The 23,131-nt window shown below is 41.9% G+C and overlaps 1 protein-coding gene across 3 annotated transcripts in view; it reads right to left on the bottom strand.

Moving 5' to 3' along the window:
* The window catches only part of elavl2 (ELAV like neuron-specific RNA binding protein 2), a gene marked incomplete at both ends in the record, with an annotated part of 166,447 nt that overhangs the window by 7,780 nt on the left and 135,536 nt on the right, over positions 1-23,131 (bottom strand). For 2 of the 3 annotated variants that reach the window (XM_084312460.1, XM_084312458.1), the window contains 2 exons: positions 11,387-11,425; positions 13,165-13,390. In XM_084312460.1, coding sequence (XP_084168586.1) covers positions 11,387-11,425; positions 13,165-13,390 — 265 coding nt within the window. The remainder of the gene's footprint in view (positions 1-11,386; positions 11,426-13,164; positions 13,391-23,131) is intronic. The other variant, XM_084312459.1, reaches the window with a different exon arrangement.

Here is a 23,131-nt window from a genome sequence, read left to right as displayed (position 1 = left end):
CTGTCAGGTCAACAGCATTCACTGACCACTTTACTGTCAGGTCAACAGCATTCACTGACCACTTTACTGTCAGGTCCACAGCATTCACTGACCACTTTACTGTCAGGTCCACAGAATTCACTGACCACTTTACTGTCAGGTCAACAGCATTCACTGACCACTTTACTGTCAGGTCAACAGCATTCAGTGACCACTTTACTGTCAGGTCAACAGCATTCAGTGACCACTTTACTGTCAGGTCAACAGCATTCACTGACCAATTTACTGTCAGGTCCACACTTTACTGTCATGTCAACAGCATTCACTGACCACTTTACTGTCAGGTCAACAGCATCCACTGACCACTTCACTGTCAGGTCAACAGCATTCACTGACCACTTTACTGTCAGGTCAACAGCATCCACTGACCACTTTACTGTCAGGTCAACAGCATTCACTGACCACTTTACTGTCAGGTCCACAGCATTCACTGACCACTTTACTGTCAGGTCCACACTTTACTGTCAGGTCCACACTTTACCGTCAGGTCAACAGCATTCACTGACCACTTTACTGTCAGGTCAACAGCATTCACTGACTGAAAAGGATTTGCAACCAAATATAAAAACTTTATTTAAATATGTTAATTTGTACATATTCTACTTTGTGTAGATGGGGCTACAATCCCTACACAGTTCACCAGATATGGTTGTAAACAGCCTCAGATTAAAGCTGCAAGTCTTTAACCTCACAGCCATTGTCTCATTTCAAAGCAAGTGGAGCACGGAGCTAAAGACAACAGAAGACGCTTCACCGTCGTAAGACTTGAAAGAACAGTATGACATCAGCCTTGAGAAAGTCAAGTAAGCCGCATCTCATCTGACGTGAAGAGTTGAGGTATTTGAGGTAAACACTACTCTCTAAAAGCCACTATGTCAATATTAACAGTTCTGAATCCGAAGCGATTTCCTTTCTAAAAAATAAAGCTCCTTAAATAAACTACTAACAGGTAGGGCTGACCTCGACTAGTCGAATAGTCGACTAATCGATCGAAAGGAGCCGTAGTTGACTGCCAACCTCTTACTGTAGTTGAATGCAAAAAAGAAAAAGAAAAGAAGATACTATTTTTTTTATCATTCTTTCCAAAAACAAAGGTCTAGAAGCGTGGCTAACGCTAATTGCGCGCATACCAGTGAGGCTAACTGCCTAAGAAAACGGGCAGAGGCACTGAAAGAGGATTTCACCAGTCTAATGAACACACTAGACAAATATCAAGATGTATCCATCAGTGGACTAATTGCATGCTTTCACAGAGGACAAGAAGCCTTCAGTCGACTCCTTCACTCATTAAGCACCTCCCACAGCAAAGATTGGCCAATCAAAGTCGACTATACAAATCCTTAGTCGGGGACAGGCCTACTAACAGGTCTCCTGTGCTCGCTGTGTTTTACACCTCATCACTTTTTTCCTGAACCGGACCTACTTTCTGCTCCCGCATATCTCTCCCGAGTACGTCCACATATGTTAGTGTGGGACTTCCTCGTGATCGATGCCCGTGTGTTGGCTCCCACAGCACAAGTTTGCTGGCTGGCAGCTCATGGTGTCTCTGGCAGTGACCTGCCAGCCTCATTCTCCTGACTGCCACTTTCTCACTCACCCTTAGCGCCCCCCCCCCCCCCCCCAAGTTTGCGTTGGCGACATGCTCATCCCTGTTGATATTGAGCACCACACGCATCATTCTGGTGTAGCACCCATCCAGGGACTTCTGCAGGGTGGGCTTCAGGCTCCAAATGGCAAATAAATTGTTTCCGTAAAACATCAAACCGGCGGAGGCAGTGGAAAACATATAATGTAATAAAAAAATAAAAAAGGAGAGACCTTGGTCTCAGTGGGGTTCTCCGATTTAAATAAAAATATTTGATAAATCTCGATCTCGGGGTAGATGTGGGTTGTCGTTTGAAGAAACAAACACCAAAGTGCTAAGAAAAGGGCATGAATTATTGCAGCAGGTGTCGTAGGAGATTAGCTGCTCTAGTTGGCCTCTCAGGGTTCATCCACCGTGACAGGTGTGTTCCCAGCATCAAGGACACACAGGAAGACTCGACGACGAAGACACCAGCCAACGAGCAGGAGCGGCGGGGGAGGGGGAGCGGCGGGGGAGGGGGAGAGGGAGAGAGGAGAGAAATCACAAGTCTACTGTCGCGCCACTGATGGGCCTTTGAGCTTTGAGGGGATTTGAGCTTCACTCAGCCTCCAGGAAGCATTCTATGAAATTGAGCTTAACCCTTTCACTGCCACACGACAGCCGGTTAACCCTTTCACTGCGACAATACAGAAGGTTAGCCCTTTACTATCACACAACCGACGGTGATGCTCCATCATTAGCATCATTAGCTCCGCGGAGTCGGTTGTGTGATAGTAAAGGGTTAACCTTGCTGACGACACAGTGGTGGTGGGCCTGATCTCTGCCAACGACGAGAGGGCCTACCTGGAAGAGGTCAAGGTCCTGGCGGGATGGTGCCAGGAAAACAGCCTCTCCCTGAACGTCAGCAAAACAAAGGAGATGATTGTGGACTTCAGGAGGTCGGGGGTCAAGGACTACAGCCCCCTCAGCATCGACGGGGCACCGGTTGAGAGAGTCAACAGCTTTAAGTACCTCGGAGCCTACATATCCGAGGACTTGACATGGACCACACACATTGACAGTGTTGTGAAGAAGGCATGACAACGCCTCTACTTCCTCAGGCGCCTAAGGAAGTTCCAAGTCAGTCAGAAGATCCTTAAGAACTTCTACTCATGTACAATAGAGAGCATCCTGACTGGCAACATCACCTCCTGGTTTGGGAATAGCACTGCACAAGACCGAAGCAGACTACAAAGAGTGACACGTTCAGCCGAACGCACAATTGGAGGGGGGCTCCCCACCCTCCAGAACATTTACAACAAACGGTGCAGGGGCAAGGCTAAGAGAATCATTAAAGACTCCAGTCACCCGAACAACTGCCTCTTTGAACTGCTGCGGTCAGGCAAGCGATACCGGAGTCTCAAGGCGAGCACAGAAAGACTCAGAAGAAGCTTCTATCCCCAGGCCATCAGGCTGCTAAACAAACAATGAACACTACACAACAACAACCATCAAACGCACATAGCACACACATCCACACGCACAAACTCACTTTAAACAAACACACTGTAGCACCCACTCCACACACTTTATAGCACACACTCCACACACCTAAATTGTACCTCATCCCATTTCTGCTTTGCACTATATAGTATTGTACATTAGTACACTGCATAGTATTGTATATTATATGGTAACTCAGTTACGTCTATTCTGCATAGAACATTGTACATATGTCTATACTGAACACTGTGACCTCATTTTCTACTTCTAAATTACATGCTATACTATGTTATTTGATACTATCTTGTCTAGCACAGTCTCTGGCGCGTAACAGTAAGAAGCATTTTGTATGAAAGTATTCTGTACTTCTGTATGACAACTATTAAAGAAACTTGAAACCTTCTGTCGTGTGGCAGTGAAAGGGTTAAAACAAACTGCCATCCTGGGGGGTTCCTGAAAGGCCGCTGATGCAACAAGGTTAATAAAAAATATAAAAAATATATAATAAAAGATAGTCTATAACAGATCAAGGAGCTCCATAAAATGCACGAATGCAACTGGGTGCAATGTTAAGTAATACTGTTGTAAAATTACATGGCGTTTGGATTATGCAAGACAATGCTTCAGTGTGGACACAGTGCTGTAATAATAGCACGCTGAAAGGAAATGTCCTTGAAATTAAAATGATTCACTTTCTAAACATTAAATGTTTTTCTTCATTACCATTTAGAATTCACAATTTAAGACTAGATTACTCAATCTAGAGCTGGAAGGTATACCGTCATGGATCCATGGATGGATTTTTTCCATTCCGTCGTCCACGATATATAAATATTGTAAAAAAAAAGAAAAGTATATTATATATATACACATACAATATCATTATATGTTAATCAAAAAAGGATTGCTGGCAGCACTATTACATTTTTTAATAAAGTACCTCTTTTGAATGAAATTGTATTACAAGGTAAAGAGTAAGACATAAAAAAAAAGTGTTGTAATTTGTATAAATACTGTTATAATAATAATAAACTTTATTTGTATAGCACCTTTCATACAGAAACTGCAGCTCAAAGTGCTTCACAACAGAAAAAAGACAGGCATATAATGAGCACATAAAGTGCAGACATAAAATCAGTTTTTCACATTAGGATCCAACATCCCAACAGGCCACCTTGTTTATGGTTTGATTCAGTTTTAAATAGACAATAATAAAAAGAGTAAGATAAAATAGACTTGAGTAAAATAGTGCAATAGTGCAGTGCAATACAATTGACTGTTGTACTGTCGAACTCTATATTTTGGGCAGATCAGCCAGCCCTAACTGAATCTTCTCCAAAGCTACGTCTGTATTCATGAGGACTGCCTCCTGGAAGCTCAGGGTAACACTAGACATCAATCACTTCCCTCCACAGCCTCCATCTCGAGTACACTCTGCTAAATGTACGATGAGTGAAATGTATCGTCTAGGGATCCATCTTTTTCTCCGTCTGCCTCCGTCTGTATACCGATTCAGAATCCTCAACTTCCACTATCGGCTGAGCCCCACTATAGTACCGAGCCCCTCGGCTGCTTATGCTGAACAGTATGGACTCATGGGTTCGGGGTCATTGGGCAACAATTAATTGATATAATCAATTTCTCTCCATTCCAGAGCAAAATGGTTCTTAATTTTCTCTGGTCTTTCTATTTTTTTTTGCCTGGTATCAGACAGATAGATACTAGTATCGGTGCATCTCTGACATTGATTGATTGAAAACTTTATTAACAGATTGCAGAATGGGGTACAATACAGTATGGCTCAATACACACAATTATTAAGGGGATGCAGACCAGAGAAAGACTTTCGTCTTGTTTACATCAGGGTCCCCCATTTTCAATTCATCATAACATATATGACATACATGACATACAGATGGACAATACTGCTACATCTATACATTTATGACATACCAGATTTACAAATACAGTATTGTTTGTGATACAAAAAGAGTCTTAAAAAAGAGTATATACATTTGACAAAGAAACTGTACATTGGAGGTGGTTGGGTGGGTGGGGTGGGGGGTGGGTTGGGTAGGCGGGGTAACTGTACATTGGATTATCGACGAAACCTTACTTGGTCCCAAGAAGAGGGTCTCGTGTATTATTGGGTTAGGACATTTACTTTATTAACAGATTGCAGAATGGGGTACAATATAGTACGGCTCAATACACACAATTATTAAGGGGATACAGACCAGAGAAAGACTTTCGTCTTGTTTACATCAGGGTCCCCCATTTTCAATTCATAATGACATTTATGACATACACAACATACAGATATACAGATATATATCATGACATACATGACACAGATATACAGTACGGTTACATTTGTGACATACAACATATGCAAATATACATTATACAGTACTGTTAAACAGAGATCCTGACAGAAAATATATACATACAAGGGGGAGGAAACTGCACATTAGGAGGGGGTGGGTGTTGATTTGTGTCTATGATCTTTATAGATTGCTATTTCCGAAACCTGGCTCTGCTCAGAGAAGGCCGTGGACTGTGTGGGAGGGGTATGACCTAAACTTTGTGAATAGGGTCAACAAAAAAGGAGGGGGGACAGCTTTGTATGTAGACAGTAGACTAAAATATAAGATGGTAACCAGCATGATGGCTACTATTGATGATTTATGAATGCATTACTATTAGGGATGTTCGATATTGGCTTTTTTACTGATCCGATATACCGATATTGTCCAACTCTTAATTTCCGATTCCGATATAAACCGATACCGATATATGCGGGGCTCCCCCCCCAAAAAATATTGAATAATTTCAGGTAATTAACATTACATATCGCTTGTCGTGGAATTAACAACATTATGCATACTTTTAAGATAATTTCCGATATTACATTTTAATGCCAATATCGGCCGATAATATCGGACATCCCTAATTACTATATAAATTAGCATGGAAGAAAAAGAAAAATATTATTGTGCCTATAGAGCTTCCAGCTTCGACATAGAAACATTCAAAGATGTGATGGAAAGTATGTTTGCAAATACCGAGCAGAAGGTCACTTTCGTTTGCGGGGATTATAACATAGACCTATTAAATCCTAACAAGATATTATTGGATTGATGATTTTATCTCTGCAATGTATAGCATGAGTTTATAACCTATCATCACCAAACCCAGTAGAATAACATCCCACTCAGCAACAAGTATAGATAATATATTTACTAATAATTTAGAAGATAACTTAGGTAGTGGATTACTAATAAATGATATCAGTGAGTGTGACCATTTTCCGGTGTTTATATGATTGTGACTATAAAAAGATGATAATGTAACTAGTCGGAGGAGAGTAAGAACTGACGAAACCATTAATGCTTTTAAAAGCGAACTGTTGTCTCAAGATTGGAGAAATGTGTATAAAGCAGCGGATGCTGATTCAGCATATGATTCCTTTCTGGACACATTCTTATTGCGATATGAAATAAACTGTCCAGTGCAACAAAGCAGGAAAAAAACTGATCACAGGTTCACAGGGGGTTTGTTAAATGCCTGTAAGAAAAAGAACACCCTATATATAGAGAATTTATTAGAGAGTAGAGACAAAGAAACTAAATATAAAAAATACAAAAATAAGTTAACAGACATTATTAGGAAATGTAAGAAAGATTATAATAAATTAGAAAAAATATAAATAATATCAAGGGTATACTTGGAAAATATTAAATATAAAGCCGGTGAAAAGAATATCTTTACTAACTACAGGCCAGTTTCCCTGCTTTCATAGTTAAAAAAAACATTATGGAAAACATTTTTGTTGTACATTTGGACAGTTCATGGAAAAATAAAGTTTCTCACAGATAGTCAATATGGTTTTAGAACGAATCGATCAACCTCAAAATGCATTAGGTATATTTATAGATCTGAAGAAAGCATTCGATACAATGATCATGAGATTCTGTAAAAAAATGGAAAGGTTTGGGATTAGAGGGGTAGGGCTACTCTGGTTAAAAAGTTATATAGAACATAGACAACAATTTGTGCAGATAGGGGAATATAAGTCTTCACTTTCAGACATTACATGTTGTGTGCCGCAAGGGTACATTTTAGGACCTAAATTGTTTTTACTATACATTAATGATATATGTAATGTTTCTAAAATATTAAAATGTGTTATATTTGCTGATGACACAAATGTCTTCTGTGCAGGGGAGAACCTTCAAAATCTTTTGGAGGTTGTCTCAGCAGAACTGGGCATGCTGAAGTTGTGGTTTGATGTTAACAAATGATCTCTGAATATTAAAAAACAAATTCATGTTTTTTGGCAAACGGAACCTACAATTGAATAACTGAGTGGAATAAAAAATGTATAGCATTTGCTTGGAAATAGATAATGAGAATACATTCTTTGGAGTCATAATCTACCACAATTTTAGCTGGAAACCCCATGTCAACTATGTCAGGTCCAAGTTAGCAAGGAGTGTTGGAATACTGGGAAAAACTAGGCATATTCTGAACCATCAATCACTGTATACACTGTACTGCACGCTCATTTAGATTTTTACAGTATCTAGGTTACTGTGTGGAGGTTTGGGGTAATACCTACAAGAGCACCTTACAGGCAACAATTACCATGCAAAAAAGAGCAATCAGAATAGTGAATAATGTAGGGTATTACGAACACACCAATGGACTATTTTTAAAATCACAGACACTGAAATTTAGGGATTTAGTGGAATTTAAAACTGCACAAATGGTGTATAAAGCAAGACATAATTTACTACCAGGCAAGAGAAGGGGGATATCATTTGAGATAGGAGACTTAACTTAGAACAGCCGACTGTACACAGTACACCACTATAAAAAGCATGCGCATACCTGTCTGTGGGGTGAAGTTGTGGAATAGTCTACCAGAGGAGTTAAAAGAAAGTAAAAGTGCTGCTGATTTCAAAAGGAAGTACATGGCGGATGGTTAACCATGTGTTTTTCAATCAAATAGATTAAATCAATTGTTCAGATTTCTTATTGTCGATTGTTGTTAATGATTATTATGTTTAAAGGGGAGATGAAGCATAGCGATAAACACATATTAGTCATTCGTATTTAGATAAACCACAGAAAAAAATCACGTTATAAAAATAAGGCGTTTCTAAGAAAAAAATATTTGTAATGTCCATTTATGAACATGTGCGGCGCCATTTTGTTGCTGACGTCACGGTGTTGGTTTGGTGTATACACTGTGGGTTAGCTGCAGAGTAAACATGGACTGTCGGGTCAGTCAAATGTTGCCTACCAAACAACAGGGCCGCGTGGTTCTTTTTGTTTTGCTCCTGGCTGTTCAAACTAATTTTACCGTGTGAAAGAGAGAGGAAAGTTGGTTAATTTCCACAAACTACCAGTGAAAAAAACAGTGTTGTTGGCACATTGGCTCAGGCTGGCTGCACTCAGGCGGCGCGATCAGCCTGTTGGACAGGGAATGAAGATCTCCAGCGAACACTTCATTGCCTCGGATTATGTTGTTGGGGGTGGGAGGTTTGTCCAGAAGACCACTAATCAGCTGAAGCCTGATGCGGTTCCCTCGGTCTTCGACAGACAGACCGGCGCAGGCTCCCGGGAGCGATGGCTAGCTAGTTAGCACCAGCCGGGGACCGGCGTTAGCTCCCGGGAGCGATGGCTAGCTAGTTAGCACCAGCCGGGGACCGGGGTTAGCTCCCGGGAGCTATGGCACCAGCCGGGTAACGGCGTTAGCTCCCGGGAGCGATGGCTAGCTAGTTAGCACCAGCCGGGGACATCGCTCCCGGGAGCTAACGGCGGTCCCCGGCTGGTGCCATAGCTCCCGGGAGCTAACGCCGGTCCCCGGCTGGTGCTAACTAGCTAGCCATCGCTCCCAGGAGCCTGCGCCGGTCTGTCTGTCTGTCTGTTTTTTTTTTTTTTTTTTGACCTACAGGGCAGTTTTAAAACCAGAGGTGGTGGACAGACTTGTCTTTCTTGCCTGCAACTTAAAGTAATGGCTTTGCTTGTCCAAATGACAATACTGACCAAATTGAGATTTATTTTTCTCTTGTCCATTTATTTTGTTTGCTTTCTAATTTAAAATACAGTTTGAAACCGTCTGTACACAGTAGGCTATGTGTGCTAGCAGAACTAGACTCCAGTCACGAGTCACGGTGCACATGTGCGGTGGTTTCTCCACCAAAAAAGCGCCAAAAGATCGAGTTAGCACCAGCCGGGGACATCGCTCCCGGGAGCTAACGCCGGTCCCCGGCTGGTGCCATAGCTCCCGGGAGCTAACGCCGGTCCCCGGCTGGTGCTAACTAGCTAGCCATCGCTCCCAGGAGCCTGTTTATTTTGTTTGCTTTCTAATTTAAAATACAGTTTGAAACCGTCTGTACACAGTAGGCTATGTGTGCTAGCAGAACTAGACTCCAGTCACGAGTCACGGTGCACATGTGCGGTGGTTTCTCCACCAAAAAAGCGCCAAAAGATCGAGTTAGCACCAGCCGGGGACATCGCTCCCGGGAGCTAACGCCGGTCCCCGGCTGGTGCCATAGCTCCCGGGAGCTAACGCCGGTCCCCGGCTGGTGCTAACTAGCTAGCCATCGCTCCCAGGAGCCTGCGCCGGTCTGTCTGTCTGTCTGTTTTTTTTTTTGACCTACAGGGCAGTTTTAAAACCAGAGGTGGTGGACAGACTTGTCTTTCTTGCCTGCAACTTAAAGTAATGGCTTTGCTTGTCCAAATGACAATACTGACCAAATTGAGATTTATTTTTCTCTTGTCCATTTATTTTGTTTGCTTTCTAATTTAAAATACAGTTTGAAACCGTCTGTACACAGTAGGCTATGTGTGCTAGCAGAACTAGACTCCAGTCACGAGTCACGGTGCACATGTGCGGTGGTTTCTCCACCAAAAAAGCGCCAAAAGATCGAAAATAAACGAGCAGAGCCAGAACTGTTCAACTCCCCTGGAGCCACAGCCAGTAGAGAAGCCGGTTTACTTTCGCTTTTAAACCAGCTGCAGCCTGAGAACTGGAGTGTGAGGGGATGTAACACTAAAGATGGCGGCAATGACAAAGAATTGCTGCAAAATAAACATACATATGTTGTTTAAAAAAAAAAGAAAAAAAAAAAAATCCGAGGCAATGAAGTGTTCACTGGAGATCTTCATTCCCTGTCCAACAGGCTGATCGCGCCGCCTGAGTGCAGCCAGCCTGAGCCAATGTGCCAACAACACTGTTTTTTTCACTGGTAGTTTGTGGAAATTAACCAACTTTCCTCTCTCTTTCACACGGTAAAATTAGTTTGAACAGCCAGGAGCAATACAAAAAGAACCACGCGGTCCCGTTGTTTGGTAGGCAACATTTGACTGACCCGACAGTCCATGTTTACTATGCAGCTAACCCACAGTGTATACACCAAACCAACACCGTGATGTCAGCAACAAAATGGCGCCGCCCATGGCGAAAACAGGGAAATTATATTTGATTTTTCAGACAAATAAGCAGGATTTCACATTTTATTATAGGACCCTGTCTTACACAAGGTACACAACAAACAAACTAGGATCACATTGTTCACTGCTTCATCTCCACTTTAAAGTAAGGTAAGTAAGTAAGAGTGTCTTGGATTTGGTAGTTTACTGTACGCGGAGGAGGAGGAAGAGGTTCCAGATCCGGCAGGGTGTTCACTAGGTGACAACGTGACCCATCACTGCCCTTCCTCTTGCCATCGTGAATCATCGTCAAAACCAGCCGAGCGTTCACCCGTGACCCCCCCCCCCCCCCTGCTAGTCTCACTTCCTGAGCACAGCTTTACGTGACATCCATGCACACACGCACGCAAGTGTGTCTCCATGACAACCAACCGTGTCTCTAATCACTGCCAGTTTACTCCACAAACACGACTCCACGCAGCCAGAGGGGAAACAACACAGATCAAAACTAAAACAACAACAACAAGCCCCGACGGGTCACATCAGCTTCCCCGACGTTACCCTGGAAGTATCGGGACATGCTGAGCATCAGTGAAAAAAAAAAAAAAAAAAAAAAAAAAAAACCCAGAAATACAGAATGAAATCTAGAATGATATGAATTAACATTGTACATATGTCTATACTGAACACTGTGACCTCTATTTTTACTTCTATTCTACATGCTATACTATTTTATTTCATACTTATCTTGTCTAGCACAGTCTCTGGAGCGTAACAGTAAGAAGCATTTTGTATAAAAGTATTCTGTATGACAACTATTAAAGAAACTTGAATTACCTTTTGACTCCGTAGGCCATGTTTAGCAGATTGTCCAACCTAGAAATATATATACTTGTATTAGTTTCAACAAAAACCATTTTCATATATATACACACAATACAATTTTTTCAGAACAGATATAAATGGTAAATGCATGGACTGCATTTATATAGCACAAAGCGCATCACAACTTATGCCTCACATTCACTCATTCAGGCGACCATGGCAAGGAGCAGTTAGGGGTTAAGTGCCTTGCTCAGGGATACTTCCGACTACCGCGGAGGAGCCGGAATCGAACCGGGAGCCTTCTGATTACCAGACGACCGCTCTACCCTCCTGAGACACTGTGGCCCATAATAGGATATACAGCTTCAATTTAAATCATCGCTATTCGTCCTTCATGCCCAACTAGTTTGGTCCATCAATAAAATGCATCTATATAATGCAACCGCGTGGTAGATTGCAAAAATACAACGTTAACTTAGCATCCTCCTCGTTAACTTAGCATCCTCCTCGTTATCTTAGCATCCTCCTCGTTAACTTATCATCCTCCTCGTTATCTTAGCATCCTCCTCGTTATCTTAGCATCCTCCTCGTTATCTTAGCATCCTCCTCGTTATCTTAACATCCTCCTCGTTATCTTAGCATCCTCCTCGTTATCTTAGCATCCTCCTCGTTATCTTAGCATCCTCCTCGTATTGGTCTCAGTTTCACACTGTGCTAAAACACATCATTGAACGATCCGAGTCAGGACACCTTTATTTCAGACTGTTGACCGGATTTGCACCCGGATGCCAATAACGCCGCGCGGATACCATCAAGGCACTTTGGGTATATTTTCATGCACTCGAGAAGAGATGGCACGGAGATTAATCAAAAGCTCTAAGTGGAGTCTGTCATTTTATTTCAAGGTTCGCCAAGAACACCCCGTCCTTGTGAACCTGTCCAACGTTTGCCTTTTCCGTCTCAGTAGTCTGCATACACAAAGGAGGAGACGTTCTCTCCATACAGAGAACAGGAGATGGGTCGGGAATAAGAAGGCTTTGTTTAAAAGTAAATTCTATCAAACATTTACTATATCCCGACCTCTAGAGACGAATAAGACTACATCTATTTCTTACTGCAAGAGACATATTGCCTAAAACACTGAGCGGTCACAATTGAAAAGGAACTCCCGTTTTGACAAATATGCCGGGAATCTGAGGTCCAAAGTAGCGTTGCCCATGGTCTTTTTCAACACTTCAACACACAAAAGCATCCGCTGACTTGCCGAATAAAAGCATTACTCATCTCAGTGCCATGGCTGATCCCCTCAAAAGCAAACACTGTAGGAGGCCTTACTTGCAACAGGGAGGAACACAGCAAAGGTGTATATTAGGGCTGCACGATTCTTGCTAAACTGTGAATCACAATTCTCTCACACGATTCTTATTTTTCGTCATCATTTTAAAAAGTAAAGTAAAAAAATATATATATATAATTTTTTTTATTTAAGTTAAAAAAATATATAACAATTGCCATAATTTAGAAATGAGATCGCATAGGTCTATGAATCGAGATCGCAATTTTTTTTCCGATTAATCGTGCAGCCCTAGTGTATATGCAAAATAATTATTCTGTCTTAGAGTGTCGAGGACCCTCCAACACAGAACTTTCATAATACTGCTTGCGAGACCATTTAAATGCTAATTTAAATAGCCTGGAATGGTTAATAGATTAACTAGCAGTATCAACTGAGCTTGGCTCCGATCGAAACCACCGTTTGTATGTATTGGTTTCGGATGCACCCCCTTTACCTGAAGCGCTGTGCCTGCTGGGCGAGGGGTCCTGGGTACCTTCGGTTGGGCGACTGATAGAGCTGGGAGAGCAGCGCCTGGCTGGTCTTCTGGCTCGGGTTGTTGGCAAACTTGACGGTGATGGGCTCGGTGGCACCGGGGGGCTTCTGGCCGTTCAGGCCCTTGATGGCCTCCTCCGCCTCAATTCGCCGGTCGAAGCGGATGAAGCCCACCCCTCTGGAGACTCCTGGGGAGAGGGCATGGAACATGCATGGCTGTTAGGCTCAGTTCTACCTGACTCAGTTCTACCAGACATGTTAGACTCTAGGGGTGTAAAGGTACACGTATCCGTACAGAACCGTTTCAGTGTGTACCGTGTACCGAACGAATACAACGGTATGTTAACCACTAACAACCGCCCACCGGGGGCTGTTTTTTTCACAATCTAATATAATTAATTATTATAATTCTTTTTTTTTCATGTCGATTATTCATTTCAATATAGAGTATCCGTTGACAGCCCTACACAGTAAATTTCGCAGAGTACATTTTACTCAAACTCAGTTCTACCAGACACGTTAGACTCAGTTCTACCAGACATGTTAGGCTCAGTTCTACCAGACATGTTAAGACTCAGTTCTACCAGACATAATAATAATAATAATAATAATAATAATAATAATAATAATAATAATAATAATAATAGATTGGATTTATATAGCGCTCTTCTCTGACTCAGAGCGCTTCACAGAGTCCATTATTCGTTCATACACAGTCATACCGGTGGTGGTAAGCTACAATTGCAGCCAGAGCTGCCCTGAGGCAGACTCACGGAAGCGTGGCGAATAATCATCGCCTACGGCCCCTCCGACCGCGTGTTGCTTTTTAACAGCGGAGGAGTGCAAGAATGTGACCATGTGACCGCGGCAGCGCGAGAGAGCGGCAGTGCGGAAATAGGCTGTCTATTGCCATTCTCTAAGACAAACGCTAACCTTAACCAGCTCCTTAACGGCGAAAGAATACACGTTTAAAAAAAAAAAAAAAAAAAAAAAAAATGTTTATGGGATTCGAACTTGTCACCAACGGACCGCAGGATCGCAGGACCGCAGCGCTGCCAGGTGAGCTTCGAATGAAAATCATGGCAGATTACGGCTACATAATGCCGCAAGCTCTGCCGCTCCGCTCTGCGGCTGTCGCAGCCAATCAGGGAAAACGCGGAAGCACTCGGCAGCACTCCTCCGCTGTTAATAAGCAATAGGCCATCCGACCACCACCAACATTCAATCACATGCATACACATTCATACGAGGCAAGTAGGTTAAGTGACATGTTAGACTCAGTTCTACCAGACATGTTAGGCTCAGTTCTACCAGACATGTTAGACTCAGTTCTAACAGCAGTTTAAACATAACTTCATATTTATTGGTTATTCGTTTCTGTATATCATTCAATTTCCATCTCTGTGTGTCTCCATCTCCATCTCTTCCTGTTTACATTCGAGTGTGACGTCATCACCTACGGCAGCTTAGACGATCAAAACGAGAACCTAGAACAAACCCTGAGGGGGAGGGGGGGGCTGGCTCTCTTGTTCATTCTCGCCCCCTCTCTCTCGCTCTCTCTCTACATTCAATGATTTAAAGTAGCCAAACGTTACAGACAGTATAGATACTAACTGGATAGTTGATGATAAACATTTTATTTCATTATCTGAAATATTCTAAAATCATTAAGTCTGCTATAAGCCATTATACATTTGTGTGTGATTATTATTTTCTCACAGTAGGGTGTGTATATATATGTGTGTGTGTGTTTGGCTAAAGTGGATAGAAAACACAGTACTGTGTAAAAGTCTTGGCACCCAAGAGTTTTTATATAAATTGTCTTAGATGTAAATAATTTTTTTTATTAGTGTGTCAGTAGACTACTCTTAGTACATTTTCATTAAATTATTTTTTAAAGTATCTTCATGGTTTAATAATGCAAACATATGTTGCAGGGACTTATTATAATCATCATATTGGCGTGACTGTATGCATCAAAGGGTTAAATCAAGCATTTTTAAGTGATTTAGAGGAAATGTCAAAATATGGCCAAAAAATATCGCGATATCATTTAGAGGCCATATCGCCCAGCCCTAGACTCAAGTTCTACCAAACAGACATGTTAGACTCAGTTCTACCAGACATGTTAGACTCAGTTCTACCAGACAGACATGTTAGACTCAGTTCTACCAGACAGACATGTTAGACTCAGTTCTACCAGACATGTTAGGCTCAGTTCTATCAGACATGTTAGGCTCAGTTCTACCAGACATGTTACTCAGTTCTACCAGACATGTTAGACTCAGTTCTACCAGACAGACATGTTAGACTCAGTTCTACCAGACATACATGTTAGACTCAGTTCTACCAGACATGTTAGACTCAGTTCTACCAGACATGTTAGACTAAGTTCTACCAGACAGACATGTTAGACTCAGTTCTACCAGACAGACATGTTAGACTCAGTTCTACCAGACAGACATGTTAGACTGAGTTCTACCAGACATGTTAGACTCAGTTCTACCAGACAGACATGTTAGACTCAGTTCTACCAGACATACATGTTAGACTGAGTTCTACCAGACATGTTAGACTCAGTTATACCAGACTGACATGTTAGACTCAGTTCTACCAGACATGTTAGGCTCAGTTCTATCAGACATGTTAGGCTCAGTTCTACCAGACATGTTAGACTCAGTTCTACCAGACATGTTAGACTCAGTTCTACCAGACAGACATGTTACTCAGTTCTACCAGACAGACATGTTAGACTCAGTTCTACCAGACATGTTAGGCTCAGTTCTATCAGACATGTTAGGCTCAGTTCTACCAGACATGTTAGACTCACTCAGTTCTACCAGACATGTTAGACTCACTCAGTTCTACCAGACATGTTAGACTCAGTTCTACCAGACAGACATGTTAGACTCAGTTCTACCAGACAGACATGTTAGACTCAGTTCTACCAGACATACATGTTAGACTGAGTTCTACCAGACATGTTAGACTCAGTTCTACCAGACATGTTAAGGCGCTCCCATAGTCCAGCAGACTGTACACAGAGCAGACTCCGCGGATGTCCGCGCGGCTCTTTGAGCTTTCATAGTCGAGCAGATCTCAGCGGACGTCCGCGGTCTATTTCCTACATTTCTCGCAGCAGTTTTACTACATTTCCCACAATTCTGTCTGTTAGAGGGAACATTATCAGCGGGAGAGAGCGAGAGGGAGAGGGAGAGGGAGAGAGAGAGAGAGAGAGAGAGAGAGAGAGAGAGAGAGAGAGACAGAGACAGAGACAGAGACAGAGACAGAGACAGAGACAGAGACAGAGAGAGAGAGAGAGAGAGAGAGAGAGAGAGAGAGAGAGAGAGAGAGAGAGAGAGAGAGAGAGAGAGAGAGAGAGAGAGAGAGAGAGAGCGCGCGCTTCACGGGCTCATCTCTCTCCTCGGGCCACCAATCGCTCGCGCGGCGTCACATTAAATGCAGTTCGATGTCAACCAAAACGCCGAGCAGCGTTTTGTGTGACACCAAGTCAGCGGCGCGGATGTCCGCGCCTCAGAAAATAGGAGCGTCGCACCTGTGGGTCTGCTGTCCGCTGAGATCAAAGCTCAAGAGTCCGCGCGGACGTCCGCGGAGTCTGCTCTGTGTACAGTCTGCTGGACTATGGGAGCGCCTTTAGACTCAGTTCTACCAGACAATATTATTATTGCTGTTATTGTCCTGTGAAATCTTGTTATTATTATTACTGTATTGTGTTTTGTCTCGTTTCATGTAAAAAGAAATTATAATAAAAAAATGTTTTTGATAAAGAGATGCAATGAAGGGAAATCTATCATCCTGATAAGCACATACAAGACAGAACAGAACCCATACCACAGCCCCTAATGATTTAGTTTCTATTTAGATTGTGACAGAGCGAATTCTCTCTCTCTCTCTGCTCAACAATAGCTCTAGTGGGAAACCTTCTGTGCGCCCAGGCATCCCTGGATCTGCCACATCAAGTCAAGTCAGATTTATTTGTACAGCTCAAAATCACATTACATGTCTAAGTGGACTTCACAGCCCACAGAGGTAGAACACCTCCCGGATTAAACCCACAAAAGATGATAAGGAACAAGTCCAACAGAAAAAGGCCTTAACCTGTTAAGCTGTAGCCCTATTTTCAGAAATCTCGCCTAAAGGTACATGCCTAAGTAAATAGAAGATTGCTCCACTTCTACAAGGCCAATTTGCATGTTATTGGTATCTAGGAACATCTAGGGACCTGGGGGTAGGGCTGGGCGATTCTTGCTAAAATGTGAATCATGATTTTTCTCTCTAAGAATTAGTGTTGTCACGATACTGGAATTTCGACTTCGATACGATACCTTGAAAAGTATCGATACTTCGATACCATTTCGATACCAAAAAAAAAAAAAAAAAAAAAAAAAAAATATATATATATATATTTTTTTTTTAAAACAAATTTAGCTTTTGTTGCTGGTTGATTCTCCTTAGCTTCTCTCTGGTACTATAAGAGAAGATAAATATAACACTTTTAAAACCCTTTGTTTATCTTTAGATCACACATTTAAAAATAACTGTTCATCTCACTTCAATCATTTTTATTGCAGAACATGGTATTTTCTCAAGCAGACAGATGTAAACACTGTAATCTGTGTTGCATGTACCTGACACACTGAACTGTTTGTATTACAGTTAGTAACAGTTTCGATTTTTATTTAAAGATAACGAGAGAGAGAGAGAGAGAGAGAGAGAGAGAGAGAGAGAGAGAGAGAGAGGGAGGCTATGCTCGGAGCATTTAGTAACGTTACATTTTCAACAAGATTGCTGCTATTTAAACACTTCATGGAAACGGGGTAACGTTAACCTTATGTCGACTGTAGTATTATATGACCTAGACATAACGTTTAAACGTTAACGTTACTCCGTTTCCATGCAGTAATTATAAAGGTGGCCAGCTAAGCTAAGGGAGCTAACGGCTAGCAGTAGCTAACGTTAGCTGCAGGGCACGAAATTAACTTTTTGACTCACCGGCCAGTGGCGGGTAGATGGGAAGAATCTACCCGCCAAGCATATTTCTTACCTGCCAAATTTCTTTTGATTAAAAATATATATATATATATTTTATATAAATTTCTTTTTTTTTAATAAAATATATATTATATAATCATACTTGTAGTTGTATTATCTGCGAGACATCGCCACCACGCAATAAGTCAAAATGCTCGCTATCTGCAAACAGCTCCACTGTCTGTGTGTATACTTGAGTAGCCTCCAGCTCCAGCAAGGATTCTCCGGCGCTACAGCTAGACCCTACATTCAGCATGCAAGGATTCTCCGGCGCTGCAGCTGGACCCTATTGGTATAATGTTACGGTTCTTTGGTCAAATCACATTCAACATGCCCTCAGCTAGAATACGCATTGAATCAATGTTATAAGACATTGATATCAGGAGCTATCTGTAGCTACTGCTAGCCCGCTAGATAACGTTAAGACAATTTAGTTTACTGGGACATATAGAGCTAACGTGAGCTAGCTAACGTGAGCTAGCTAACGTGAGCTAGCTAACGTGAGCTAGCTAACGTGAGCTAGCTAACGAGGGAATGGAGGTATTATGCACTCGAGTCGACTATTGCTAGAGCATTTGTTGATATCAGCAGCTATCAGTAGCTAGCCAGCTAGATACCGTTAGACAATGCCTCATCATGTATTAAACTAAAAGTGAATAGTTGACTGGGTCATTGTTTAAACAGTAACGGTAGCTCATGGAGGTCCGCTCTTCTAGACTAGAGCAGACTGCCTCTGTGTTGATACGAGCAGAAGCCCTTAGCCAATAGTATCCCGCTGCAGGGCTGGGCGGATATGACTCGTTGCCACGTTTTTTTTTCAAAATAAGAGTATCATACGAACCGAATGTTGCTAACTGCCGGAGCCATCGATATGACTGGAGATGCGCTTGCGGCGGAAATGATTTTCACAGATTCACAGATTTTCAAAATAAGAGTATCGTTATGAACTTGATTGATTGATTGATTACACGCCACACGGCGGGCAGACCTCTCAGTGGGAGGCGCCAAACGTAAAAACTGAGCGCCAATGGCGCTTGGCGGGCTCTAGTTTCGCCCCCTGGTTAGCTGATATCTGTAACGTTACCAACAACGAATCAGCTGTTGATATTATGCGCCATCAGTAGACAACGTATCATGTATTAAATTAGAGTTAATGGTTTAATGCTTCAGTCACAGTGACGTTGAAAGAGCAGCTGTCACGAACCTCTTTCATTTCTTTATGGAGATCCGCGTTGGCACTGCTCTGCAACACCGCTTGCAAATAGCATTGGGGCATCTTTAGCTTGTCCTTCGTTGTTTACTTCAAACCCGAAGTACCTCCAAACAGCACTTCTGCTGTTTTCTTTATCCACAAGCACAAGTTGCGGAGGCTCTGCATTTGCCATCTAAAATGTTTGTTTACAAACTGAAGACGGCTCTGTGAGGGGGAGGGCTGGACTCGGAGGAGGCGGAGGGGCAAGCGTGCTCAGTCGCCAGCTGGTACCGATACTGCAGAAAGTATCTGTATTTCGGGAAATTAGTATCGAAACAATTTTAAATATTCCGTATCGATATTTTTGACAACACTACTAAGAATTGAGATCACAATTCTTATTTTTTCAATAAAATCATCTAAAAAGTAAAGTAAAAAAAATAAATAAAAATATATATATATATATATATATATATATATATATATATATACATACATACATACATTTGGGCTGCTAAGTGGCGCAGTGGGCAAGGCGCTCGCCACTAACGCAGGAGATGCTGGGTTCGAGCCCAGCTCTCGGTGTTGCTTCCGGCTTGGCTAGTCGTTCATACTAATACAATTGGCAGTATTAGGGGGTGGGAAAGCCGGTGGGTGGGGATCGGACGTTGTGGACAGGTCGGTTGGTGCGCCTGTACAGCAGAGGAAGTATCGGGGGAAACGTGAGCCTCCCACGTTACTCCTCGCCACTGAGAGATCGCGCTGTGCAGGTGAAAAGATGCGACGGCTGCCTCCTCGTGTACCAGAGGGGACACGTGATGCAAGGCTTCGTCCACATTGCAGCCGACCAGTGGGAGGCATGGTCTAACAACGTTAGAGACAGGGGAGGGTAGAATTGAATAATACGAAATTGGGATGGGAGAAAAATAGAAAATGGGGAGAAAAAGTAGATAAAAAAAATAAGTATACATTTTTATTTAATTTTTATTAAAAATAAATAGTCATAACTTGGAAATGAGATTGCATAGGTCTATGAATCGAGATCGCGATTTTTTCCCGATTAATTGCCCAGCCTTACCTATTGTGTCTGTTACTAGGCTTGAGTAAATTTTAATGAAAAAAGGGAGAATATAAATTAAATTAAATAAATTATCTGTGCCGGTGAATAACACCATGTTACAATTGTGAGCAAACAGAGCTCGCTCACTGAGCTCATTCAGCACCTTCTTGAGATCAAGTGTAAAAAAAATCTAAGCTAATGAATAAAGGGAAGATGATTAAACAGAAGGATTTGTAGATACAGTAATAAATGATAATCTATTTTAATTATAAATTCACATTTGACCTTGAACTTGACCTTATTATGGCCAAATCATACATCTATGGATAGGGAAAAGGCTCCTCTTTCCAATGGATTTCCTCAATATTTTACGATAAAAGATATAATTAGCATTTTTTCTATAAATTCTTATTTTCTGTAAATCTTACAAAACACCGGTAAAAATGAAAATATACACTTTGACTGCTGTTTTGATAGGGTTATGGTCTTTACTCTTGGCAAAAAAATTAAAACAAATAAAAACAAACCTCTTAACATCCAAGGGCCCACATGTGGGCCCTCATGAGGACGATTCGCGACGCGCCACTTTTCTGATTTCTAGCGGCTCGGGTGTGCATTTCTTTTAATACAATATGTAAGGGATAATGTATAGCTACGAGGTCATTGTCGCAAAATAATTGACCGACACGTAGTTTAAAATACCGAGCCGCCTCGGCGAGGTGTTTTAAACGTCAGTGAAGGTCAATTATTTTGCGATGATGACCGAGTAAAGCTATACATTATCCCGCTTATTACATGGCTAACTTACTAACAATATACCTAATTCATTTGACAAATCGCAGTTCTGTGGCTCTGTCAGCCCAAATAAAGTGATTATTATTATCGCGGGCAGCCTCTGTTCTGGCTCCGCTGTAATCGTCACACACACTCTGCCGTCAGTGCAGCCGCGGCAGGTGTGTCTGATTTGCTGCACTGATGTGGGCTTGATTGCGAACAGCTGCGCACATCGGTCATTATTGTCCCACAGCTGTCATTATTGTGTAATAATGACCGCTGTCGGGGGGCTATTGACCAATCACAAGCAAGCATTTCGACGAATGTGAAAACGCCATGTAATAAATAGATAGAATTATAGCCCTATTTGTTGCCTGTCAATTGCCCTTTCAGGTGACAAAATCCGTTCAGCTACATGCCGATATGTGAGGCGTGCGCCAAAGTACACACCTCCAGGGGCTCTAGCTACGTCAATCATTTGGCGATCTCGAAACATTTTGGACAGGGTTGTAGCCAATGAGTGTGGCTTTCCAATGATACCCATGATATGATAATTGGGGATCTAATACGGTCTCTATTGATCGATTTATGATAAAGAAAAGCAGGGTCCACTAATTGGGGGACCTACAGGCTTAACAGGTTGAAAAAAAGGAAAGAAAAGGGAAGAAGCTGAGATGGTTTTCAATGAGAGACCATCCTAACTATAGGATGAGCCAGACGTGCACTAGGTGTTGAAGTGGGCAACACTTCTGAAAATTAATACAATTAGGGAGTAATAATAGTAATAATTAGGGGTGGGAATCACCAGTTTCATCACGATACGATATCGATTCTTTGGACAACGATACGATATTTTCAGATATAACAAAGTCTGCCACGATACGATACGATTCAGGTGCCTGCGATCGATATGAGACGATATTATATGCCCATTTAACACAATCAGTAACATTTAAAAAAAAAAAGGCAATGATATCATTTGACATTTTAATTTTTGATCTCTTCCAGACATTTAAATTAAAATCTATTGTTTTTAATACAAATAGACCTCCTGTTCACTGTTTTTGGTTCATCTTTTTTTCTCTTTTTTTCCCGATATTAATATCCTATCACAGCGCTGTATTTTGGCTGGAAAAGGCATATTGGGAGTCAGAAGGTGCAGTACCGGCCAGATCCTGTTAGTGGGGCTATCTCGAGAATGCAGTAACCCCCCCTCCTTCCCAGTCTCTCTATGGCTCTATCAGCTTAGCTTAGTTAGCTCACGCTAACGCAACGTTAATTTCGGTATTTAACGCGACGTGGGCATAAAGGAATGGCGAGGATGGAAAGCATGTTAGATGCATTTGACCCCTTGTGGGGAAAAAAACAACAGGCACTTATTTCGGGCAATATAGGCGGACTCTGAAGCAATGCTGTCTAACATCTACACACGCTGAGCTGCGCTGAGCTACCGTTGTTGTTGTTGCAGCCGGGCGGATATGCTCACGAGGGGATTTTCAAAATAAGAGTATCGCAATATGAATCGATCTTTTTACGTTGCATCGATCCTATTTGATAATTGATAATAGATCGATATATCGATCTGGATCGATGTATCGTCCCACCCCTAGTAATAATCATAAAACACTATTGTGATAATACAAATTAAAATCAAAGAAAAGCATAACAGGTAAGCAGAGACAACAGGGCATCAACGATGTCTAACGAATAGATTAGATTAGATTAAAATGTATTGTCATTATACAGCACAAGTACAGTGGGCTGGGCGATATGACGATATTATATAAATATCGGGTACAGTTCATTAACGATACACTTTTTTAACGTATCGTGGATATCGTGATGTTTTGC

Source organism: Notolepis coatsorum (genome assembly GCF_963971535.1).
Source record: "Notolepis coatsorum genome assembly, chromosome: 4".
Lineage (NCBI taxonomy): Eukaryota > Metazoa > Chordata > Actinopteri > Aulopiformes > Paralepididae > Notolepis > Notolepis coatsorum.
This window is presented reverse-complemented; position numbering and strand designations above follow the sequence as displayed.